At 41.1% G+C, this 27,372-nt stretch overlaps 1 protein-coding gene across 1 annotated transcript; it reads right to left on the bottom strand.

Moving 5' to 3' along the window:
* Positions 1-1,791: 1,791 nt before the first annotated feature.
* On the bottom strand, positions 1,792-26,985 carry phc2a (polyhomeotic homolog 2a (Drosophila)). Its single transcript, XM_024799065.2, has 7 exons — positions 26,669-26,985; positions 25,688-25,850; positions 17,175-17,253; positions 15,902-16,013; positions 15,347-15,473; positions 9,770-10,019; positions 1,792-2,328 (listed from the first exon to the last, which is right to left on the bottom strand). Exons 2-7 carry the CDS (start codon positions 25,823-25,825, stop codon positions 2,174-2,176), a joined length of 861 nt encoding a protein of 286 aa, XP_024654833.1. The 5' UTR covers positions 25,826-25,850; positions 26,669-26,985; the 3' UTR covers positions 1,792-2,173.
* Between the last annotated feature and the right edge of the window lie 387 nt (positions 26,986-27,372).

The following is a 27,372-nucleotide window of genomic DNA, read 5'->3' as shown; positions in this document are numbered from 1 at the left end:
ACAGAAAGGGACTGAATCAGGACCACTCTTTGAATGTCCTTCAGTGTCCCAGGAAGGGCGGAAACTTGAATCCAATGTAATATCTGTAAACCTTTATAAACAATATTAATGACATAATTTTATAACTAAATCATGAATTGTTTTGATGCAGCCCACCACAGCTGTATTTTAATTTTTGACACATCCTTGGTTTGCTTGAGGTCACATGCAGATGATCAGAGGACAGAGGACACGAGAAGCACATTGTAAAGAAACAATGAATGCAAGTGGTGAACTGAAATGTGACTGAATCAACGGACACCATCAACTTTACAGGTGCTCCTGCTGTCAGCCTCAACCTGAGTCTGTGTGTTTGTAAATTCAAATTCTTGCAAAAGTAATCATCATGTTTCTGCAGACTGATTGTTCCTGTTTTTGTTTTTGATCCAACGAACAAGCTGCTCATCTGATGAAGGCATCCTGTGACCAGTTGATATTGTCTGTGCATCCACCACCAATGAAATCTTTAGTCTGGCAGAGTGGAAGCAGACAAACACTATTCCATAAACATGGAAAAGTGTAGGTCTTCCAACTGATTTAGACAAATGTTGTCATATAGCAATGAAGCATGTCACCTTCACAAGGCAGCTTTTAAGTAATTAAAAGGCTGACACATATGCAGTACATTCTAGAATCATCTAAGGCAGTGGTCCCCAACCTTCTCTGAGCCATGAGTCGTAAGCTCATGTTCAAAGATGACAGTATGCATAATTGGCCTCCTCTTTCACTCCTCTATCAAACCATCTGTCTTTTCTGTCCAGAATGTGAACATCAGCATCCTCGAAAAGTGACCTTTGTCCTAGGGTGCAGATGTGCGGCTGAGTCATGTGCTGTCAGTATGGCTCTTCTATGTTGTGCCATGTGTTTATGGTTTAGGTTCTCCAATGTAACGGACTGAGCACTCCTCACTGCTCTGCACAGCATACACAATGTTGTTTAGTTTCTGTTTTGTCCTGGAGATGAACCTCCACAGACCAGTTTTAGTAGTAGTTCTGTGTATCAATACCAAGAAAACATTACGACGGCTTCAGTGCAATAAAAGCACAACAAAAAAAGTCTAAGTACCATCGCTGAAGAGCCTCTTGAGGGTTTCTTATTTCTGTTTTTTGCAGAAAGTGTATTGGATTGTTGTTGTTTCTGCACACTTCCAGGCAATTTCCAGGCCTCCTTGAATTTTGGAGAGCATCAGAAAGCACCAGTCTGTGTTTAACAAATGTTCAGGCAAATAGCCCCATTTTAAGTGAGTGAAGCCACTGCTGTGGTAGCTGCTCGAATATTTGGGCCATCTAAATAAGAACACCTGGCTATCCTGAACTTGCTTCATAGTTCACCTTTCTGAAAACCTTTAAATGTTATTGTGTATGAAGCAATGACATGCTCTGACAGAGTATACTCTTACACATTCCCAGCTGCATCTTGGCTCTGAGCTGGGCTGTTCTGCATCTTTACCTCCGTTTCAGTCAAAGATTACTAAACAAACAAAACCATACCTTCCATAGAGTGCAGAGTCTGGACAAAGCTTAGTTACTTTGTTAACTGTCTAATGTCTAACTTTAACACAATTAATCAGAGCCCTGTATTTAAGCTGGATAAATGAATAGTTAACTTCCTTGTGATTTTTTTAAATGTATTTTTCCCATAGCTCAAATACTGTGCAAACCAGACACAGAACCACGCAGAGTTTGATGAGACAGTCCTAAAGCCGGATCACAGGCATTCAGGAATAACTGACTCCATGCAGGACGCAGAGGCTTGAATAAAGTGTATTTTACTGAAACAGTAGGCACACGTTTGAAATCTTCACAGTCACCCTCCAGAACAAATGAAATGCTAAACTTAAGGTACAATAAACACTATAAAAAACTAAATGTATTCGTAATCAAACTTTTTTCTACACTGCCTAGCTAACACAGCAGCCCTCCCAACCACAGGGCACAGTGAAGTTTTCAGTGTAAACGTTGGAGCTGACGGCCATTAGGTCAGGAGACAGTTACAAAATATCCATCAATGAAAATTGTCTTGGGACCTGAATTCAGCCGAGAACTATTTAACATGGGGAATCCTGAGCACGTCCTGTTAGTGCAGTAATAGCTGAGCTGCCATTGAGAGCTGGGTATGTATTGGATGAGATGAACTATGAGTCTTTGAGCATGCTGATCTGAGCAAAGATCTTGAGTGCAGGCCCCAGTTTGATGTTCATGGTTCCCATTAGGTGGTCCTCCTTCAGCAGCAGCAGGGCCTGCCCGTCTATCTCCTGAGAGCGGAACTCCTCGGCAATTTCCAGGCAGCCTGCAGCAACAGAGCGACAACGGTGAGTTCACAGCTCACATGCAGTCCTTACAGAGAACAGTAAAACAATCTATCGGAGATCTCTTTGCAAGAAAAGGGAAGCACAAAGAGAGCGGAATCAGAACAGGACACTGCTGAAGTCAGGCATCAAAGAAATCACTATGATCGACTGTTGTTGTGTAATAATCAGATAGTGACAACCCTAATCTGCATAGAGGGTTGGGATTTCCATGCTGTTAACACCTGTTTGGTGTTCAGCTTCACTTCTTACAATTTCACTGCTGCCTTTGTTGTGTGGCCAAAGTCGACCAGTCTGATGTCCGACAGGATCATGTTCGTGACCAGCCTCGAGTTCACGAGTAAAAATCAGTAAAAATCCTGACTACTAAATGTTCTGCAGTCAGCTGTTAGTCAAGTGGCTTTATTGTCATTCCAACCACGTGTAGTGGTGCAGTACACAGTGAGACGAGACAGCATTCCTCCAAGACCATGGTGCTACATGGTCTACAACAAAGACACAACAGAATGATACAGACACAACAGTGCAATAGAAATGCACAAAAGACTGAGTGTTGTGCAAAAAGTCACTTGGTGTAAGAAGGTGTGTGTCAGCGTGTTGGTCCAGTCACTGAGTGTTCTGGAGTGTGAGGGAAGAAACTGTTTGGCAGTCTGGCAGTGAGGGCCGAATGCCGCGGTATCTCTTGCCAGAAGGCAGCAGGATGATGAGTGTGTGTGAGGGGTGTGTGGGGTCGTCCACGATGCTGGTGGCGTTGCAGATGCAGTGGGTGCGATAAGTGTCTGTGATGGAGGGAACAGAGGCTCCAATGATCTTTTCAATGATCTAGTTAGTGGTACTTGGGAATAACAGCAACCCAGACATGGAGTGGTAGGCCACATAAAATCACAGTCAGCTCCAAACTTCAGGTGGTCTTCAGATTAGATCAAGAAAAGGGTGGAGAGGGGCTCATGGAGCAGTTTTCCACAGCTGAGCAACTGCATCCAAGCCTTGCATCACTAAACTCAAAGGGGGTGGAGGAAAAAATTGATACAGCATAGCATCACCAAATTTTTCGCAGGCATATTGTATTAATACGGGGAACCCAAATATTGATATTTTATTATTATTTTTTAAAGACAGCAAATATCCCCTGACAGGAGGTAACCTTTCAGCAAATAGTCATAGCCTCACTTGGACAGATTGGTTGCAATCTCAGAGAGATTGTCAAGGCTTTGCTGTCTAATTTATGAAGGCACAGAGTGTCAGAAGTACAGACATTATTGAAATAGGCCGAAGTGCAAATACCTGAATTAAAAAAAATACTGCAGTAAAAGTTGAAGTATTAAATCAATTTTACTCGAGTATAAGTAAACAAGTGAAATGTACTGAAAGTAAGGAAGTAAAGAGTAGCTCCATGAAGGACAATTCTACCAACGGTAACTACACCTAGTTTTACATTAGACTACAACGGGAGAATACAAATCTACTTTCTAATTCTAATGAATGCACTAAGCTTAAACGAGTGATGCAGGACACAGGCAGTGAAAGACAGTTTCCAAACATCATTCCAAACTGTTGCCTATATTGTAGAGGGCGACTTTGCCTCCACATCTAAACAGAAAAACGTTTACAGTCGGGGTTTAAGGTGGGATTCAGTAACTCTACATCAGTTGTGATTATTAGTGAACAGGTCAGCTGACCTGCTGCTCTTTGTGGATTTAGACAACTGAATTCAACTAAATGTAAGCAGATGTTTACTGAGCCATCTTTGCTGACTTATCCTACTCTAACAGTACACTGTCTTTATACAGTTGGTAGAAATTCAGTGAATGAATCTAAGCGACAGCAGCTCCAGTCCACATTAATCTTTGCTACATTTAATGTAACCCAACACTGACTGTGAGCAAGCTAACCTGTTTAACCTGCACAAAACTACCATGCAACATCAGCATTTGAATAACACAAAGTTACTATACTTAGCTCGTTTTGCAGGGAGTTTCACAATGTGAAAATATACAACTTATCAAAACACATTATATACAGATCTAATATGGGAATAAAAATGAGGACATTACATGTAACCTTTAAATCTGCAGCTCTTACCTTTAACTATAACCTGTTCATCTGTCTTCCTCCATCTCTGACTAAAGTTACACTCTTTTCTCTCCCTGGGAATCCAGCAGCTGGACCTTTAGTTAGCAACACACTGTCACAGACTGCACACACACACAGTTTGTGTGTTTGCTGATGTTTGTTCAGCTGACAGAAATGTTGCATTTGAAATGACCTGCTACTTAAAACACTTCAAATGCACATTTACATTACCAGCCTTTATGGATCACAGAAAATGATCCATGTGACAGCTTTACTAGAAATGTGTTAAAATCTATAAGAAACATAGAAAACATGTCAATAAAATGAAACACTGTTGTAAAAAAAGACACGATCATTCATTGTTAACGTGGTGATTCAGCACACAGAATGGTATCATTTTAAATCCAGTTGATCATTTTAACATTGAGTGCACTCTCACTGCTGATTCCTAAGCTGATGGTTAAACATTAGAGCTCTGCAACTTTAATCTTTAAATGGATCCAGTTTAAAGCTTACTGGAAAGCTTTAAACTAATGAACAGGTAATCGTAACATGTGTCCTGTGTTCTTGTGACAATGTGACAGTTTGTGATTCATTCAGTGTTTTTTAGCAAAGCACAGTTTAACAAGCTGCACATATAAAACACATTCAACCAGCAGTAACTCTATAATATGCTTAAAACAAACTGTAAATGTGGCACTTCCAGCCGATTTTAAACTGAAACCTGTATCTGACGGTTTCAGCTTTTATTCTCTCAGCTGCACACTCAGTGTTGGATTTGAGAGCAAATATTAAATATAAAAATAGAATTCAAACATAATGTATGTATGACTTTGATATACAGTGAAGGTTCTGCCAACATGTTGGGCGTGGTGTCGCAGAATGAAGTTGTGTCTAAACATCGACATTATTTATTACAGACGTTCATTAGGGAAACAAAGACATCTCCATTAAAAAACAATAAACCCTCCTACTGTGTGTGTACAGAGGTCGGGCAGATTTTCCAGGACAGGTGATGCTACTTTCTGGAGAACTGATTGTTGATCTGGATTTTAACCTGCTTCAGAGCTAGATAGGTTCACAGCACAAGTTACCATGACGACTTACCCTGTTAAGGAGTAAACCACCTTAGTAGTACAGAAAACCCTGGGTTAACCCTTAAGTTACTTGGAAAGCCAAACTTGTGTTTTGCAGTTAAATGCAGCCTTTTGTCTTCCATGGATATTCTCAGCCATCACTGCTGTTTCACTCCCCTTCACACAGACACACAGGTGGTCCTGAATACTCAGTGTCATTACATCAGTGGCTTGATGACCTGAAAACAGCCACTCTCAGGAAGCAGTTATTGTTGATGGGGACTGTTCTACCACACTGGGCTGGCTGTCATTTCCAGTTAGTAGCACAGGTCATCTACTAACTGGAAGGTTGGTAGTTCGATCACCGCCTTCTTCAGCTTGCCTAATTAGATTAGATACTAATTCCAAGTTGCTCTCTGATGCTTCAGTTAGAGGATGGTGATCGAACTACCAACCTTCCAATTAGAAGTTGACCTGTGCTACTAACTGGAAGTGACAGCCAGCCCAGTGTGGTAGATGTGGGACAACAGGTCATCTACTAACTGGAAGGTTGGTGGCGTCTGAATTGGTGAAGGCGGTCGCACTTTTCTCCTCCTCTCCCTTATCTTCCCTGCTTAGCCTCTTGTGTCCTTGTCTAGTCTCGTGTTTTTTGTATTACTTTTCCCTGGAACACTCTCTCACTGTCGTTCTCTAAAACCTAAAGAGGAATTATGGATTTGATCAACTGGCCCCTGAATGCAATTGACACCCTTTTCTCAACGAGAAGTCTGGGCTCGGGTGAGCCTGAGTGTCCTGGAGGTACTTTCCCTGCCGGATACACGATGGACAGGTGGCAGAACTGGAGGGTTGTGTGCCTGGCGGGACTGTCGATCGAAGACGCTGAAGATATCTACCTATTTGGAACCATGATAACAGGGTTCTTGTTGATCGGAGCTGGCTTGGCCCTGGCTTATTGAAGATAAAGAAAGCGGAATCGGCTGTTCAAAACCCCACAAGGCTGCCCGCTGGGATTGAATCGATGGGATGAGTGGTGAGTTCTCAAAATGGGCTCATTGAGCGCAACACGGACTTCAGGAAGGGCAGAGCAGACCCGGCCCCACTTTACATTCACGGGAGCTGTGTGGAGAGGGTACACTCCATGAGGTTTCTGGGCGTGCAGATATCTGATGACCTCTCCTGGACTGCAAATACTACAGCGGTGGTTAAAAAGGCCCAGCAGCGTCTCCACTTTCTGAGAGTGCTCAGGAGGAACAACCTGGAGGAGAGGCTGCTGGTGACATTTTACAGAGCCACCATAGAGAGCATCCTAACGTACAGCATAACAACATGGTATGCAGGGTGCTCAGCTGCAGACAGGAAAGTACTGCAGAGGGTCATCAACACAGCCCAGAAGATCACTGGCTGCTCTCTGCCCAGCCTGGAGGTCACTGCAAACTCTCGGTACCTCAGCAGAGCTGGCAATATCATCAAGGACCACTCTCACCCCAGCAACCAACTGTTTGAACTATTACCGTCAGGCCGACGGTACAGGTCACATAAAACCAGGACAAACAGATTCAGGGATAGCTTCTTTCCCAGAGCTATCACCGTAGTAAATAAGCACAAAAACAATTGAACCTATTCCATACCGTCACTGTCATTATATTATGCTGCTATTCATACTGTCATTATATTAATGCTGCTATCCTGTATATATTGTACATACTATTGTTTGAGTACTTACGATTGTTTTTTTTGTACTTTTTATATTTTACATTTATATTTATTATTGAAACTTGCACCAAGGGAGTGGCACTCCAATTTCGTTGTACTCTGTACAATGACAATAAAGGCTATTCTATTCTATTCTATATCTTGGAGAAGAACACTGAGAATAAGACCTCTGAGCGAAAATTTGATTACACCTTGGAGAAGCTCACTGCAGTCGTGAGTTCTCAGAATCGGCTCTTTGAGCACAAGAATGGACTGATTCTTATATAGCGCTTTTCTACTCTCCCGGAGTACTTAAAGCATATACAACACGCCACATTCACACCCATTCTCACAAGCACTACCTCTATACTGAGTGCTTTCTAACTACACTCACACACATTCATACTCCGATGGATGCATCGGAAAGCAACTTGGGGTTAGTATCTTGCCCAAGGATACTTGGATGCAGACTGGAGGAGCTTGGGATCGAACCTCCAACCTTCCGATCAGTAAGTGACCTGCTCTACCTCCTGAGCTACAGCCACCCAGAATGACAACATCACGGAGCGTAAGTTTGATAACATCATGGAGAAGCTCACGGCTCTCCAACAGGAGATTGAGAGACCAGTGTCGGACTGTTAGAACAGCTTTGAAATTCACATGAGTTGTTCGCACTAAAGTAAAAACCACCATCACTTCATGCAGCTACCACTTCGGCGCCAGCTGTGATCTCAAGGCTGGAGCTGAACAAAAACACCCTGATAACAGACGGTGCTTAGACTGTTCCTCTACCTATGCAAGGCCACCTGGCTGGCTGGCTGGAAGACTGTTTACTTAGCCTGGCAGGGCGAAGGACACCGTCTCAGCTGAACTCTGGACACACACACACATACACTGATACACACTCATCCCCCCCTCCCTTTCCAAACGGCTTCGATGCTTGTCCCCTCCCGGGGAAGATGGCGGTCGACTGGACCAGCGCAGACATGCTGCAGGACCGGATGTGCTGTTTACACCGGCTCTCTATTACCCTTTGCCCGCCCCTGTTGCTTGTCTTGTGTTTCTATGGTGTATTGATAGTCATGTGCTTTTTGTATGCACTGAGGTGTTTTGTTTTTTTTTCTGTTCTCAAACTGATCTCCCTGTTGGAGCTCAGTCTGGGGGGAGTTCTTTTTTCTCCTCGTATTTCCTCATGTTGTGTATTTACCATTGTTATACCTCTCTGACCTGTCTTCCCCATGTGATGTTTGTGTAGGTCAGAAGGGTAAGATGGCGCTGGCACGGCTGGCAGCCTTAACCCAATTTCCCTTGGGATGAATAAAGTCTGATCAATCAATCAATCAATCAATTGATGATGAGGCTTCAGCAAACCACAGGATCAGCTGAGTCAGGATCAATTTAATCTGCGTCAGATCTTTGCTGGATTTTTTAAATTTGGTCAGCTGCTGTAGACAGCTTGTTCTGTCCTCCATTTGTCCAGATATCTCGAGTTTTTAAAGAACATACCCAACACACCATCCCAAAGGCTCTTTGGTAATACCTTGGTGGTGTAAAAATATTATTTTATGCCTGACAAACCGTATCATCTTTGGCATTTTTATATATTTCACTGGAAAAACAAACTTGCTGGCAGCTGCCAGTGCAACCCCTTAGCTCCTTGTAGATACACATCTGGTATCAGTTTTAAAATCCGAGGTGACTTTGTTGTTGAGTTACTGCATTCAGAAGGTTACAGAAACTTGACCACTAACCTTGAGGTCAAGGTCACTGAGATTTGAACTCGTCAAAGATGGTAAAATGTAGTCCCTAAGGACCCCAAAGCGCTTCACACTACATTCAGTCATCCACCCATTCACACACTAGTGATGGGATACATTGTAGCCACAGCTGCCCTGGGGCGCACTGACGGACACTGGCGCCACCGGGCCCTCTGACCACCACCAGTAGGCAAACATGGGGTTAGTATCTTGCCCAAGGATATTTGACATACAGCCAGGAGGCAGCCTGGGATCGAACCACCGACCTTCTGATTAGTGACTGACCTGCTCTGCCACCTGAGCTACAGCCAAGATATTTAGGAGATAGACCTATCCTACGTCATGTCCAGTTACTGCATTCACAAGATTTTTAGAAAACGCAACTTCTCACCTCTGAAACAGAATCAGAAAACTTTATTAATCCCTGAGGAAGTATTCTGATTCTGACGCTGAGTCCAAGATGACTGACACTGGAACTTGTCTGAGAGCAGATAGTAGATACACCAATGGTATCAGTTTGAAACCCCTAAGTGGCTTCCTCTCAGGGTTAGAAAATTCACAAGATTTTCACAAAACTTCAGGTCACTGAGATTTAGACTGGTTGAGATTTTTAGTTATCATCGATTGAGTTAAGTGCCTTTAACGATTTGTAGATTAATGTTCAGTTTAAGTTATTACAAGTTTGTCTGTCTCCATAGAAACAAATTATGAATAAATGAGAAGAGCCTCTGTAGAGTTGTGCACACTTGACTCTTTCTGCACTGTAAAGAAAGAAAAATTCACAGCTGGAGATGAACGCAGGCGTTACCAGATTGATCACCCACCTGGCAGAGACGAGATGAACTCGTAAACGTCCCCTATGTTCCACTGCCCCGGATCACTGGGCAGGAAGCCATGGTGCAGCAGTGGCAGCTCAGAGCCTTGTGTCACAGGCAGGCGCTGGGGAACTGACACGGGGGACGGGGGTCTTTTGTAGAGGGACAAATCTGAACACTGATTTGAATCCTCCTGTGCAGGGTGGACTGAGTGAGCAGTAGGCAGAGCAGCAGCAGGCCTCTGAACACAGGGAGCAGTCTGAGAGAGTCCGAGAGAAAAATGGGACTATATTGAGGTTTTTCTCTCATTTATAGGTGTAATACATCAGTCTGATTTAAAAAAAAGAAAAAGAGAAAAGACATATATATATACATACATATATATACATGCATATACATATATATATATACATACATATATATACATACACACATATATATATATATATATATATATATATATATATATATATATATATATATATATATATACATACATATATATACATATATACTAGGGGTGCAACGATACACAAAATTCACGGTTCGGTTCGATACTTTGGTGTCACGGTTCGATATTTTTTCGATACAAAAAAAATGTTCATGCCTTTTTAATTTGTCATTTATTAAAATTATAAATATATATTTTAACTCAAAAGTACAGTTTTTAAATTTAACCCTAACCCTTGTGCGTGTTTTTTATTTTGACAGCGAATGCGCACCTGCGGACCACTTATGTGCAGCCCTGGTTATTTAGCTAGTCATATTGCAGCCACAGAAATTATTTTGTCCATGAAACCATAAAGCTGCACTTTCTTTTTGCCTTATAGTCTGATTTGTCATAACTTCTCCTGCTGCTTTTACACACGCACTCACATAAGCTCAGCGATTCTCTGCGCGATCAACCTCTCACATGTTTAAGCTTGCTGCAGGAGATTTCACTTGTCATGTTTGCATAGTAAGCTAACGATTAATAAGACGATGTCAGAGGAATTGGTGCACAAATTATCATCACTCACCAATCAGTACTGTCGCTCTCTATACACAGTTCGCACGATTGCAAAGTGAAAGCAAAAAAACAAGCGCAAATTCAAACGCGACTTCAATATGTCACATATTGACAGTGGCTCACCGATGCCAATGACATAATTACCCAGCTACATTTCTGAAAGAATGCAAAAGCATTGACATATATTTTTCCTACAATAGCCCGACGGGCAGGGAAGAGATAGATTTTGGTACACATATATATACACACATACACACATATATATACATACATACATACATACATATATGTATATATTAGGGGTGCAACGATATTCGTATCGATATTGAACCGTTCGATACAGTGCTTTCGGTTCGGTACGCATATGTATCGAACAATACAACATTTGTAATTTATTTTATCAACTTTTCTTCTAACGATGCTGTCTGTGTTGAGCGCTCAGTGAATCTGTGTTCGACTACTCCGCCTAGGCTGCACTGTCGAGCGCAGATCCACTGAGCGCTCCACACAGACAGCATAGTCAGGAGGAAGAGCACAGGGCAAGCTAGCGAGACAGAAGTTAAGCTCTCAGCAACATGGACCTCCCCCACTCTCATTCAGATCTGGCGTTTGGAATTATTTTGGTTTTCATGTGACGTATGACCCTGAAGGTAAGCGAGTCATGGACTAAAGTAAAACAGTATGTTGGATGTGCCATGCAATGCTCAATTACATGGGTGGGAACTAGTGTGTTAGCGCAGTTAGCTCGTTAACGTGTTGGCCGTCTAGCCCCATGCACGGGGCGATCGGCGGTAGCTCGTTAACGGAGATTTGCCGTGTTGTGGCGTTAAGGTCATTTCAACGAGATCAACCTGAAAGCACTAGTGGGAACACAACGAATATGACTGCACATTTACGCCGACATCATCCTAGTGCAAAGACAAAAACAACAAGCATGCTACTAACTTTAGCCGAGTCATTTAGACAGCTGTTAGCACATGATTCTCCTTATGCTGCTGAGAATATAGCCCAGAAGAAGCGGATAGTATAGCTTTTATTTTGGAAAGAGACATTTCTCTGTAATAAACTCTCTTTTCCAAAGATGAGTGATTCCTCAATCAGATACAGGGCTTGCAATATCGCTAGCCCGACGTCCTGGGGCTAGCGATTTTTTCAGTCGGGCTACCAAAATCTATCTCTGCCCTGCCCGTCGGGCTATTGTAGGAAGGAAAAATATATGTCAATGCTTTTGCATTCTTTCAGAAATGTAGCTGGGTAATTATGTCATTGGCATCGGTGAGCCACTGTCAATATGTGACATATTGAAGTCGCGTTTGAATTTGCGCTTGTTTTTTTGCTTTCACTTTGCAATCATGCGAACTGTGTATAGAGAGCGACAGCACTGATCTGTGAGTGATGATAATTTGTGCACCAATTCCTCTGACATCGTCTTATTAATCGTTAGCTTACTATGCAAACATGACAAGTGAAATCTCCCGCAGCAAGCTTAAACATGTGAGAGGTTGATCGCGCAGAGAATCGCTGAGCTTATGTGAGTGAGTGTGTAAAAGCAGCACGATATATATTTTAGTTCTGCTGAGCCAAATAAGACAGGTCAGGGTGAAGAAGTGACAGCCAAAGAAAAGCTTACCACAAAACGGAGAAGTTATGACAAATCAGACTATAAGGCAAAAAGAAAGTGCAGCTTTATGGTTTCATGGACAAAAGAATTTCTGTGGCTGCAATATGATGAGCTAAATAACCAGGGCTGCACATAAGTGGTCCGCAGGTGCGCATTCGCTGTCAAAATAAAAAACACGCACAAGGGTTAGGGTTAAATTTAAAAACTGTACTTTTGAGTTAAAATATATATTTATAATTTTAATAAATGACAAATTAAAAAGGCATGAACATTTTTTTTGTATCGAAAAAATATCGAACCGTGACACCGAAGTATCGAACCGAACCGAACCGTGAATTTTGTGTATCGTTGCACCCCTAATATATATGTATATATATATATATATATATATATATATATACATACATATATACACATATATATACATATACACATATATACACATATATATACATATACACATATATACACATATATATACTAGGGGTGCAACGATACACAAAATTCACGGTTCGGTTCGATACTTTTTGTCACGGTTCGATATTTTTTCGATACAAAAAAATGTTCATGCCTTTTTAATTTGTCATTTATTAAAATTATAAATATATATTTTAACTCAAAAGTACAGTTTTTAAATTTAACCCTAACCCTTGTGCGCGTTTTTTATTTTGACAGCGAATGCGCACCTGCGGACCACTTATGTGCAGCCCTGGTTATTTAGCTCGTCATATTGCAGCCACAGAAATTCTTTTGTCCATGAAACCATAAAGCTGCACTTTCTTTTTGCCTTATAGTCTGATTTGTCATAACTTCTCCGTTTTGTGGTAAGCTTTTCTTTGGCTGTCACTTCTTCACCCTGACCTGTCTTATTTGGCTCAGCAGAACTAAAATATATATCCTGCTGCTTTTACACACGGACTCACATAAGCTGAGCGATTCTCTGCGCGATCAACCTCTCACATGTTTAAGCTTGCTGCGGGAGATTTCACTTGTCATGTTTGCATAGTAAGCTAACGATTAATAAGACGATGTCAGAGGAATTGGTGCACAAATTATCATCACTCACCAATCAGTGCTGTCGCTCTCTATACACAGTTCGCACGATTGCAAAGTGAAAGCAAAAAAACAAGCGCAAATTCAAACGCGACTTCAATATGTCACATATTGACAGTGGCTCACCGATGCCAATGACATAATTACCCAGCTACATTTCTGAAAGAATGCAAAAGCATTGACATATATTTTTCCTACAATAGCCCGACGGGCAGAGCAGAGAGATTTTTGTAGCCCGACTGGAAAGATCGCTAGCTCCGGGACGTCGGGCTAGCGATTTTGCGAGCCCTGTATCTGATTGAGGAATCACTCATCTTTGGAAAAGAGAGTTTATTACAGAGAAATGGCTCTTTCCAAAATAAAAGCTATACTATCCGCTTCTTCTGGGCTATATTCTCAGCAGCATAAGGAGAATCATGTGCTAACAGCTGTCTAAATGACTCGGCTAAAGTTAGTAGCATGCTTGTTGTTTTTGTCTTTGCACTAGGATGATGTCGGCGTAAATGTGCAGTCATATTCGTTGTGTTCCCACTAGTGCTTTCAGGTTAATCTCGTTGAAATGACCTTAACGCCACAACACGGCAAATCTCCGTTAATGAGCTACCCCTGATCGCCCCGTGCATGGGGCTAGACGGCCAACACGTTAACGAGCTAACTGCGCTAACACACTAGTTCACACCAATGTAATTAAGCATTGCATGGCACATCCAACATACTGTTTTACTTTAGTCCATGACTCGCTTACCTTCAGGGTCATACGTCACATGAAAACCAAAATAATTCCAAACGCCAGATCTGAATGAGGGTGGGGGAGGTCCATCTTGCAAGGAGAGCTTAACTTCTGTCTCGCTAGCTTGCCCTGCGCTCTTCCTCCTGACTATGCTGTCTGTGTGGAGCGCTCAGTGGATCTGCGCTCGACAGTGCAGCCTAGGCGGAGTAGTCGAACGCAGATTCACTGAGCGCTCCACACAGACAGCATAGTCAGAAGGAAAGTTGATAAAAGAAATTACAAATGTTGTATTGTTCGATACATATGCGTACCGAACCGAAAGCACTGTATCGAACGGTTCAATATCGATACGAATATCGTTGCACCCCTAATATATACATATACACATATATACACATATATATATATACGTATACATATATATATATATATATATATATATATATATATATATATATATATATATATATATATATATATATAAAACCATATTCAAAAGTTTGGTACCCATTTTTTTTACCAGCAGAATCCAGAATTCTTCTTAGCGTCGTGTTTATTTATGTTTTGGTTGTTTGTGTTTTGAACACCCTTGTTAGTGGTAGGGTCCATGCTGATGACACTGGGAAGGCACAAGAATATGGACTAAGAGCCAGTCTGGACCTCCAGGATGGTGGCAACATGGCAACCTTCAAACATTTCAGTTCTTCATCCTTCAGAAACTGCAGGAAGCACAAGGCCACTGAAGGACTCGTGCCCTCAGGCCATCCTGATGAAGCTCGTTTCTGATTGTTTGGTCAGAGATATCCACTCTCTGGTTTGGGCAGTGCTTATCCTGTTCCTTCTTACACAAAGGAGCAGATACCAGTCCCGCTGACAGCTTAAAGAGCTTCTATGGCCGTGTTCAGCTCTGCTAGAGTACTGAAACCTCCTCTATGCTGTTGAGACCGTACTGAGAGACACAGCAAACCCACACACACTCTGCACTTCTATGTAACATTTACAGTCTGATGGATGCACTGGGAGTAACTTGGGTTCAGCATCTTACTAACGTTACAATGTTAGCCACATGCAGACGGGAGCAGCCGGGGTTCAAAGCACCAACCACCACCATCTTTGCAAACCACTCTCGGTTATCCTTCACTTCATTAGGGTAAATAGTCCTGACTGTCTCACCTTCTTTTTAGAGTCTATGATGGTGTTTTTGTGGTTTCCATTCACAGCTTTTTGCTTCTTCATGTTCTCCAGGGTGGTTTTGCGGTTCGGGAACAGACCCATTCGCTTTGTGCATCCCACATTGTAACTACAAGGATAGCAAACAAGGCAAGTTCAAAATCTGTGCATCATTCACAAATCTGAACTAGATGTTTACGTCTGGTGTGTTGTGAATTAAATTATTCCTTTGTCATTCTCAGTAGAAGTGTTCTTTGTATTCAGTTCCATTTTATTTCTATAGTGCCAGTTCACAACAGTAGTCACCTCAAGGTGCTTTATATTCTAAGGTAAAGACCCTAAAATATTTTAAAATAGCTGGAACTATAGCACACAGCAAGTCACTGCACACGGGAGAGAAACATGTGACACTGAGGTCACAGGCAAAGTCTGGACCAAACACTCAAGTAGCTTCCTCAGTCATATTCTCCTAAATGTCGACTAATGATGTATCAGCTCGAAGACAATATTAAGGCAGTGAACCACAGTGAACTGTGAAAATGAAGACAATGATCTTACCGTTTAGCGCAGACCGTAGAACAGAACCTCTTAGATCTTTTGAAGATGTAGGCAAAATCCACCCTGCCGCATAATTCACAGGTCAGCATGGGCTCCTGCTGGCCCTTTACCTCTGAGGGAACAGTCAACACAATCTTTGTGATCATCACGCTGAAACTGTTGAACATCCAGTAAAAAGAACTGCATCCAGCAGCACCAACACCAAAGCTGTTAACCAAAACAAGGGGCTAACACAACTCTAGAGTTCTACACAACTCCCTTTATGCCCAGTATTCCTGACTGCTTTCTTACACAAAATAAATGCTGAATGAAATTTAATGGCACTTTTTTAGTCTCACTGAGCAGCCAAAACACGTTTATATGTGCAGCTGAGGTCACTTTGCTACTTTCAAAACCCTTCGACCAATCCCTGTGGTAGTGACAGATCAGACTGGACTAACAAACTGTTCCAACTTAGGGAGCTTTTGATGATACCGTCCTTCCATGAAAATGCATATGGCATCATTCTGTAAAACGTTCCTGTTCAGAGCCCATTCAAAAGTGATGCAAAACAAGCGTCCCTGCTTGCTCTTATGCTTTTAAGCATCTTCAACATGATGCTGTCCTACACCTTCTACCTCTACATGCACCCTCAGAAAAGAAATGCTGGAAATCTCCTCAATCTTGCATATAACTGAGCAAGGATGAAGGTGTGGGTGGTACTGACTACAGCTTACTGTGTATTCTGAAGCTCTGCAGTCAATCAAATCTTTGTCACAAACCCAGCTGGGGAAGAAGTGTTGGACGGGTCAAATATGCTGAGGCACAGTAATGATTTTCATTTATACATTTATTACAAAGGGCCATCCAAAAGCCTACTGACAGTTGGAAAACAGTGGGACACAAATTGATGTTGGTACAATCTACAGTCAGGGAAAAAAATATTTGAACACCAGCTGATTTTGTAAGTTTGCCCACTAAATAAAGAAATCTACCTCTAGTCTACAATTTGAGTTGATTTGAACAGTGAGAGACAGAACAATAACTATAAAAATCCAGAGAAATGCATTTCTAAAAAGTTATAAATTAATTTTATAGCTTGTCTTAGTAAAGTGTCGGGCCACCAAGAGCCACAAAAACAGCTTCATAGTCCTGGGCACTGATTTTGAAAGTCTACAAGGAATCTGAGGAATAAAGACAACCACTCAGTACAGCTTTGGACTGATTTACAGGGACAAGCGTGCCCAAACCAAACCCATATTCTGAGAAAGAGAAACGTTTAAATTTGACAAACCCTTTGTTGACAGGCTGTCCATCTTTGAATCTGGTGTATATCTTCTTAGATTCTCTATTGAGAAAGATGGACGTTCCACCTGCAGACACAAAAACATATCAGTGCACTCATGCTTATTAAATACTGTTGGATGAAATCATTCATAAGCATGTACATGAATGAAACTTTCTTAATAGTATGACCTATAATCACTCTTGTCCTAGTGGGAAATAAAAGGCCTTGTGTCTCTCTTAAATCTTACAGCGATCAGCCGGTGGGTTATGGAGGCAGAACTGACGTCATCCTAGAACTATTTAGGAATAATTCTATAATTAGCAAAAACAAAAGCTTTTTAAGAAGACTGTGGTTAAAAACATGACTTAAAAGCCTGTTATACATAGTCTTTTAATAAAGATAAACAGCATATTAATGCTGAGGCTTCTTCCAACGGTCTTGTTAGGAAACGGTTTAACAAACATGTCGTTGGTTTGAATTATAGAATTACAGAAATCTGCTTAGACAGAGCAACAGAAGAAGGAAGTAATCTAAATAAATAAAAGCACTTATTAAAGTTGCTGTGAGAGTAAGATTTTATTTGTGTTGGCAAAAAATAAATAAAACAAAACAAAAATATTTTTCTCCTTTTCAGCCTATCCCAGCTTCCATGTGGCAAAACACAGGGTACCGCCTACACAGGTCATGTTGCAGGTTAACACAGAGAGACAGACATTAGTTTGCACTTACATTCATACCTATGGGCAATTTAGAATCATCACTTTAACCTAATCCCACCAACTACATGTCTCTGGATTGTGGGAGGAAGAACGAGTACCAGAGTACCTGCAGGGAACCCCACGCAGACAAGGGGAGAACATGTAAACTCCCCACAGAAAGGCCCCAGATAGCTGATTCGAACCCAGGACCTTCATGGTTTCTCTGTGTCGCTCACATTGCTTATACTAATTAACAATTTAGATGGTAAGAAACCAAACAAAAAACAGTGAAAATTTCAGGCTTTTTATATTTAGTGTTTTTTGAGTCGTTTTTTATGGTTGGGAAAAATATCAAGCCTCTGAGGAGGAGTTAAAGTGACTGAATCAAACCCAGAATTTTAACTGGTATTTTTGCATTGTGTTATACACCAGGAGGCGTTGTGCAAATAGGTGTTTAAAATGAACCATGCTGTTGATGTTGTAACAAAGGCACTGATTTACATGCAGTTTGTTGTACTTTTGGAGGAGCATGAAACTGAACATGGTGATACAGGCTACCACTGAGCAGTCAGGTGGCTCAGCCCAGGCAAAGTGCTCAAAGAGCACAAATTTCATTTTCCCCTCAGTCACTGAACCTTACTTCACTTGCTCAGCCCAAACAGACTTTGTATAAAGTTAAGGCCTTGAACTTTTGCACACACATGCACAGTGTGCTCATGTTTGGTTTTTGAAATGCTGATAAAATTTTAGCATTTTTACTGTGCCTACATCACATTAAATTACCTCACTGTAATGTGCACACACACACACACACACACACACACACACACACACACACACACACACACACACACACACACACACACACACACACACAGCATTCTCCAAAACAGTAATAAGGCAGAAACTTAAGACACTGGGCAGGGGCGTGCACAATCCTCATCTTGTTAATGTGACATTACTCATTCAGACCAATGAATGTAGAAAACACCTGGAGCCATCTCTACTGCCCCCTGGTGTCTAGCTGCAGCACAGGCCATAAAGCAGATGGGACTGTGGTAAAACTAAACAAAAACACATTTTCTCAGATAAGTTTTACCCAAAGATGGTTTCAGCTGTTATTGGTCGTTCTCATTACGTGTTTGAGGGCTACCCTCTCCCATAAGTTTGATTCTAACTTCTAACTTGATGCTGTTACACCGAGGTCCAAAAGTCATCGCGCTGCCCAGTCACCAACATTACTGTTACATTACAGGCTGAACTGTTCTCCTTTTCCTCTGCAGAGCTGTTAAATAAATATCTGTAAACAGCTGCATGTTTCTGTCTCCACATATTTTAGGGATAAACTTCACATTTGACAGTTTGTGATGATTATTTTGTCTATAGAGTAACAGATGCTGACCTAGGATTCCTCACCCTGCCCAGTGACAACAGATAAATATTCTTATATGTCCACTCTTAATGGTAACTACCCACATTACATTGGACTAAACTTCAAAAAGTCAAAGAGATTAAACATCCATGTAACTGGAGTCATTATATAGGAGCATAAACAGTGTTTAGGAAAGCTGCTGATCTCAGACCTGCACAGTTTCTGCTTTAAACACTGAATATATTCAACTGCATAAAGAGAACATGAGATTTTCTTTGACAGCATTAAATAAAACCTGATGAAAGTCAAAGGTCTTCACTTATTCACTTTAATAAGGAATTCTTTCACATTGTGTTTTGCTAATAGAGTCTTATTTGCCATAAAGTCATTCAAAGCCATTCATTCCAGAGTAACCAGAGGGGATAATACACAGTCCAAAACTTTAAGACCACTTGAAAAATGGCAAAAATCATATTTTGCTTCAACATGGAACACTAAACCTTTTTTGAGCATTAAATTTATTGAAAACAACGCTTAAACTGAAACAGGCTGTTCTAGCAGGCTGATCCCTGCAATAAGCTTCAGTCCTCCTGATGTTTCTGAAATGATGTCTCTCAGTGAGTCAACAGAACATCTGGCACAGGACAGCTGTGGTGACAGAAAGGAAACAAGCTTTTCCAAACCTCTGGACACCCAGCTTGGTCTCCCTCACTATCTGTTCATAATAATGTGGACTCTGTTATTACATGAAAAGGACAAATTAAACTTCTATCAAACCTTCTGCTGCATTTTTAGATCTAACATTTTATTTAATGTTTCCATGTCAGCAGAGTGCTCTGTGAGTGGATCTAAGACTGTTTAAATCTGCAGTTCTATATCATCCTCAGTCTTATGTTAAAATCTCAAAGAATGACTTTTAATGTCCAGATAATTCTAAAAGCAACTCTGCTGACATCACCTCTGTTTAAAATAAGACAACACAAACTAAGGAGTAATAAATCCTTCAAAAATGTGTGTAGCACTACTAACTAGCCAGTAACACACTGCATACGCTAACAGCTAATCTAGCAAACAAATCACCACCAGGAGCTACAGAGTGATGTCAGGTGTTGTGTACAACTATAAGACGTTAAGATGTGAGTCTTTTGAATCATAGTGACGTGATTGTATTTACCTTAATTTAACAAGCTGTCAGTAACGGTAAACCCATCAGCAGATACCCTCAAACTGGAGCAGCTGGGCTACCTTAAAAGAGCAGAGGGGCATGTTCGTGGTCACGTCCAGTCGGTGTGGGCGGGAGTTCGACGCAGTGATTGCACCTCAAGTCAGTACTGCGCAGACACTGGCTCCAAAAGTGCAACGTAACAGCTCCCACAGACGGGAAAGTCTGGTTTCACATTTGCACAATGGGAGGACGTGGAGCCACACGCTCCAGCTTTCTACAGTGAGTTTGTAAAACCATCAGCACAGATCGTCAGAACCAGAGTAGCCACGTTATGTGAAAAGACTGTCACTGGACCATCCTTTATGAAATAGGGGGAGACGCCATCCCATAATTCATGACGACAGACTATCAGACCATTCATGAAAACAACTGCCATAATAAACAAAGTGGAGCAGATCATGTAGTTTTGCATTTAATGCCATAACCTCCTGATAGGGATGCACCGATACCGATACTGGTATCGGGTATCGGGGCCGATACTGTAAAATGTGTGTGTACTCATACTCGTAAAAGTTAACCGATACATTGAACCGATACTAACTCATTTCATTAATCAGAGGGTGGCTTGTCATTTTTGTTGTAGTTTTTTGGATTGGCCACTAGGGGGACATCCCGCGCTAAACAGGCACAGGGTTAGACGAGTCAGACTGGCAGCTTAAAATAAAAAAAAGAGAAACTGGAGGCTAGGGGTGCAACGATATTCGTATCGATATTGAACCGTTCGATACAGTGCTTTCGGTTTGGTACGCATATGTATCGAACAATACAACATTTGTAATTTATTTTATCAACTTTCCTTCTGACAATGCGGTCTGTGTTGAGCGCTCAGTGAATCTGCGTTCGACTACTCCGCCTAGGCTGCACTGTCGAGCGCAGATCCACTGAGCGCTCCACACAGACAGCATCGTCAGAAGGAAGAGCGCAGGGCAAGCTAGCAAGACAGAAGTTAAGCTCTCCTTGCAACATGGCAAATTGAACCTCCCCCACCCTCATTCAGATCTGGCGTTTGGAATTATTTTGGTTTTCATGTGACGTATGACCCTGAAGGTAAGCGCGTCATGGACTAAAGTAAAACAGTATGTTGGATGTGCCACGCAATGCTCAATTACATGGGTGGGAACTAGTGTGTTAGCGCAGTTAGCTCGTTAATGTGTTGGCCGTCTAGCCCCACGCACGGGGCGATCAGGGGTAGCTCGTTAACAGAGATTTGCCGTGTTGTGGCGTTAAGGTCATTTCAACGAGATTAACGCTGAAAGCACTAGTGGGAACACAACGAATATGACTGCACATTTACGCCGACATCATCCTAGTGCAAAGACAAGTGGAAGCAGACAAAAACAACAAGCACGCATGCTACAAACTTTACCCGAGTCATTTAGACAGCCGTTAGCACATGATTCTCCTTATGGGGACCTGATATGTTTAATATGCTGCTGAGAATATAGCCCAGAAGAAGCGGATAGTATAGCTTATATTTTGGAAAGAGCCATTTCTCTGTAGTAAACTCTCTTTTCCAAAGATGAGTGATTCCTCAATCAGATACAGGGCTTGCAATATCGCTAGCCCGACGCCTTGGGGCTAGCGATTTTTCCAGTCGGGCTACCAAAATCTATCTCTGCCCTGCCCGTCGGGCTATTGTAGGAAGGAAAAATATATGTCAATGCTTTTGCATTCTTTCAGAAATGTAGCTGGGTAATTATGTCATTGGCATCGGTGAGCTACTGTCAATATGTGACATATTGAAATCGCGTTTGAATTTGCGCTTGTTTTTTTGCTTTCACTTTGCAAACACGCGAACTGTGTATAGAGAGTGACAGCACTGATCTGTGAGTGATGATAATTTGTGCACCAATTCCTCTGACATCATCTTATTAATCGTTAGCTTACTATGCAAACATGACAAGTGAAATCTCCCGCAGCTTAAACTTGTGAGAGGTTGATCGCGCAGAGAATCGCTGAGCTTATGTGAGTGAGTGTGTAAAAGCAGCAGGATATATATTTTAGTTCTGCTGAGCCAAATAAGACAGGTCAGGGTGAAGAAGTGACAGCCAAAGAAAAGCTTACCACAAAACGGAGAAGTTATGACAAATCAGACTATAAGGCAAAAAGAAAGTGCAGCTTTATGGTTTCATGGACAAAAGAATTTCTGTGGCTGCAATATGACGAGCTAAATAACCAGGGCTGCACATAAGTGGTCCGCAGGTGCGCATTCACTGTCAAAATAAAAAACACGCACAAGGGTTAGGGTTAAATTTAAAAACTGTACTTTTGAGTTAAAATATATATTTATAATTTTAATAAATGACAAATTAAAAAGGCATGAAAATTTTTTTTGTATCGAAAAAATATCGAACCGTGACACCAAAGTATCGAACCGAACCGAACCGTGAATTTTGTGTATCGTTGCACCCCTACTGGAGGCTGCTGTAGCTAGGATAAACAAAATGTCAGCAGTGTGGACCGGAACAGCCAACTTTAACTCAGGTTTTGGAAAAGCGATGAAAAATTTCAAGAGAAAATCCACGGGCAGCTAAAATAACAGCGGCTCTGACTCATTTTATCGCTCTGGATGACCACGAGCAGATGGGGAGTTCATTCATCAATGCCAAATACTTTCGTTATTTTGTTTGTTTGTTTACAATATGGACACTCTGCAACAATTTAAAAGTTTATTTTATTCTCAAACCTAATTTGTATTTATTTTATTCCAAACAGAAGTGTTTATTTATTATTCCGAAAGCTCGAGACAGTGCCAATAGTTCAGTGATATTTTGTTAAATTACAATGTGGAGACTGCAATAATTTAACAGAAGTGCTTATTTTTCACTTGAAATTTTTTTGTAGTCATTTTTATTAAGATATTATTTATTATTGGCAGAGAATAAAATAAAACCTGTCTTCCAATTCATTGAATGTGTGTGTGTGTGTGTGTGTGTGTGTGTGTGTGTGTGTGTGTGTGTGTGTGTGTGTGTGGTAGAAGTATCGGTTTTTGTACTCTGTATCGGCAAGTACTAGGGCTGCTCAATTAATCGAATTTTAATCACGATTATGATCTGGGCTTTCAACGATCATTAAAAATGACTGAGCCGATTATTAGCCCCTCCCTCATTTATCCGCGACACCTTAAAGGCCGGTCCGTGAAAATATTGTCGGGCATAAACCGTCCGTGACGCAAAAAAGGTTGGAGACCGCTGATTAAGAGGACCCGAGGGAAGCTCGGAAAGCTAAGCAGAAGTTATTTGGAGAGGAGAGTGACTGCCGTTGGTTGAAAAGAGAGGTAAAAAAAAAACTTCAGTGGTGTTGCACACTATTTTATATTATTTTTTAAAGTCATTATTCAATACATTGTTATTGTTAACCCTTTAAAGCCGGTCAGAGCAGCACGCTCCGTTTTGTGTAACTATTTTTAAATCCCTGTAGAACCGGAACCGCATAAGCTAGCGCAATAATTTTTTTGCATATGAAACTGGAGGAGTTGTACTTACATCTTATGCCATCAGCTTGTCCTCGGTCACGGTTTCCTTCCACATAAAGCTTTGCAAATATTGCATAAAAAGCGCTTGCAGGAACAAAAACATAATATTCCAGAAACACGCTTTGCCGATCCGATCAGCTGTTCGTAACACTTCCCACATTGAAAAAGACGTCAGCGCGAACTATCGCATGTCCGCCATTTCCTGCCCGAAACCGGAAGTGGCGTAATTTTTGCGGAAATGTAGTTTTTTACTTGTAGGCCTTAAAAGCCTATACTGGTCATGTTTGACTTTTCTGAATAGTTTCTGGGATGCTTAGAACTGGAAATAGTTTATTTTGATGCACCTGCTGTTTTCTTTGCAAATTTGCATCATAGGATTGTTTTTTCGTTTTTCCTGCAGTATATAAAAATTGCTGTATCTCCAAAATAAAACTATGAAGACACTCAAAATAAATTTCCTGTTGTTGTAAACTATTTTTGCAACTTTTTTGTATTTAAAGTTTTGAGGGATAAACCTCTTAAACTTCTCCAAGTAGAAATATATGTAAAAAAAACAAAAACGATTTTCAATTATTTTTTGTTTATTGCACTTTTTTGCAATTAATGTAGTTACTGTGGACTTAATGCATACATATCATTAAAATATGGGCTATAACAGTTGTATTGATGTATAGCAACTTGAAATGCTCCCACAAATGGCACTACAACATGTAAAAAAATAATATAAGCTCTGGCGGACTTGGTTCTATAGTAGGTCTTAAAGGGTTAAATAAATATCGTCAAATAATCGAGATCTCAATTTCAGTGAAAATAATCGTGATTATCATTTTTGCCATAATCGAGCAGCCCTAGCAAGTACTCAGATCCAAGTATCGGTATCGTATCGGTTTGCAAAAATTGGTATCGTTGCATCCCTACCTCCTGATCATTCTTAAGTTTTTAACCACAGCTGAACTGTGAACACCACAACTCTGGAATATAAACTGCTTCTTGTTGAGTTGTTTCTGCATGAAGAGCGCAGAACGCTACACAAGCTCAAGATTATGGACTATGTTAAATTATAAAAATGTGTTTAAGGTCATCAGTGGTCATTAGTAACTGCAGTCTTTGGGATCATCATGAATTAATTTTTTCTTCAGGGCAGCTGGGATAAGTGATGGATGAAGAATTTTACTGCAGTCATGGAAATCCTAACCAGTGAGGCATAGCGCAGGTACACAGCACGTAAATATAAGAAAATAAGATGCTTTTATTTTTTTATACATTATTGGACAGATTTACTAAGTGAGGCCAATTATTATAATGTCATAATGCACTATAATCTATATAGAAACATAAAGTCAGTTCTGCCAAGAAAATTTCAAGTAGTGGCTCAAAAATCCCAAAGAGGGAGGATGAGGAGCACTCAGGCCTGCAAACAAAAAATAATTCGGTGTAAGGTGAAGTTTCACGCAAGTCATTCTCCTTGAAAATGGTGAAAAGAGACGAGGATGAAAGAAAATCAATATTGTTTTTCTATAAGAAGTCTTTTGATAGAAAGAGCCAAACACTGTGCAAAGGGTTCTGAGGATTAGGACTCAGACTGTTAGAAACCTGAAGTCTGAGAGGAACAGCTGACAAACACAACACAAAACATTATATTCTGTCAGATATATCAAATCTAATCTTCTGTTGTCACTTTCAGGCTGTGTATTCATGCACTCAACAAACATTTGCATTAACAGAAACATACATAGCTCCGGTACTCACAGGGAAAGGCTCTGCACCCTCTTGGATAACGAAGCCTTCTATGAGATGGGTGAGGATGTGAGACTTGACTATGGCCTGGGCAGGTTTACTCTCTCCATTGTTTTGGGTGCTGTTAGTGTTCCCATTCCCAGAGGTCATGACTGGAGCACAGGGCACCCCTCACCTGTCAACAGGAGCAACATGACAAACTCAACAAGTGCTCGCCATGTGGACGAAGTCTCACATTATTTGGAAGAGACAATTAAATGTTACTCAGTGTCTCTGGCAAAGCTCACCGCCTTGATATAACACTGATTATGAAAAGTGTTAATTTTAATCTTTCAGCAACACTTTTGGATCCTGAATCCCTTACAGCAGCTGTTTTTTCAGTCATGTAAACTTTGGTTCTTTTGCCAACTTCTTGCACTAATCTGAGTTTTAACTCATGCTGATATAAAGACAGGATCCACTGTGTCCCGGTCCGATTCGAGCGTATATATGTGCCTTAACTGAATCTGAATTTCCAGATTTAAGAATGGCGTGAGTCACTCTTACAAAGGGGGACCTCAGTTAGGCTAACGTGGGGTTGTACGTGCGCGGTTGCTGTGGAAACCCACGATTTAATAAGCACCAAAAAAAATGAAAGAAAGAACCGTGGAATCACGCTGCCATATATATGCATGTGATCTGGATAACGTTAACACTATAGGTTGTGTGACTTTGAACGGTAAGAACGCAGAGTGTTAGTTTTCCAAACTCGCTAACGAAAACAAAACAAGGAGTTGGTGCATATATATATATATATATATATATATATATATATATATATATATATATATATATATATATGCAGTGTTGCGTAAACTTACAGCTAGCTTTGAATCAAATCAGTTTAGCCAGGCGGACACTTGGACCTGCTGGTTGCGTAATGGATAAAAGTAGCGCATTCAAACGCACCTTTTCTTCTCCTTAAAAAAAGACATTAAAGATGAGTTTACTTACTTTTACGGTTCGAGACCGCCTCTGGATCGGAGGGATACCAGCCGTCCCAGTCCGTAACAATAGTAGAGGGAAGAAAAGCTCTTTGTTCAACGGCTCCAAACAACGCTTCCATATACTGATTACACTCCCTCCGTGAAAACGACAAGGAGTCCGACCCGGGAATCTTTACCGGGCAGCGGGCCCACCGCGTTACACGAGGACGCGGAAAGTTAGCGACCCTACCATAACCGCACTATGTTTCACCATTCTCCTTCTTTCTGCACACAATACTATACACTTGGAGTGTGTGTTCATTTCTCAAGCCAAATAAAGTTACATAAAGCACTTCCGGCAAGCGCTTTCAAAATTAAAAGCCACAACCAAGAGGAAAAAGAGCTGTGCAAATATGTGCGCTTCGATTCCTGAATCTAAACTCAAATTTCCATATATCTCTTCGGAAAACATGAACTTCTTTCTTTACATCTAATCGAAAGAAATGTTTTCGAGTGAGATGAGAAATATATATATATTTTAAATGTATAAAATGCAGTGAAACCACTGCAAAACACAAAAGTCTGGGTAGTGAACTTATTGGACCAATGAAAGTTTCAGTCAGTTTAGTCCGTTTTGTTTATATCGCCCCACAGCAACAGCCATCCGTCCCACTGGTTGGCTGAGGAAAAGACAGGAAAAAGAGGAGAATAGAAAGACAAGACAAACAACAA

Source organism: Maylandia zebra, linkage group LG20 (genome assembly GCF_041146795.1).
Source record: "Maylandia zebra isolate NMK-2024a linkage group LG20, Mzebra_GT3a, whole genome shotgun sequence".
Lineage (NCBI taxonomy): Eukaryota > Metazoa > Chordata > Actinopteri > Cichliformes > Cichlidae > Maylandia > Maylandia zebra.
The sequence above is the reverse complement of the archived record's forward strand: the minus strand, read 5'-3'. Positions and strand labels throughout refer to the sequence as shown.

Excerpts from the sequence above, each read along its gene's own strand:
- phc2a (XM_024799065.2), bottom strand. The coding sequence starts at position 25,825 with ATGACCTCTGGGAATGGGAACACTAACAGCACCCAAAACAATGGAGAG. Across the intron at positions 17,254-25,687 it reads AGGGTGCAGAGCCTTTCCCT|GTGGAACGTCCATCTTTCTC; the intron begins GTGAGTACCGGA and ends TTGTGTCTGCAG. Across the intron at positions 10,020-15,346 it reads TCATAGACTCTAAAAAGAAG|ACTGCTCCCTGTGTTCAGAG; the intron begins GTGAGACAGTCA and ends GGACTCTCTCAG.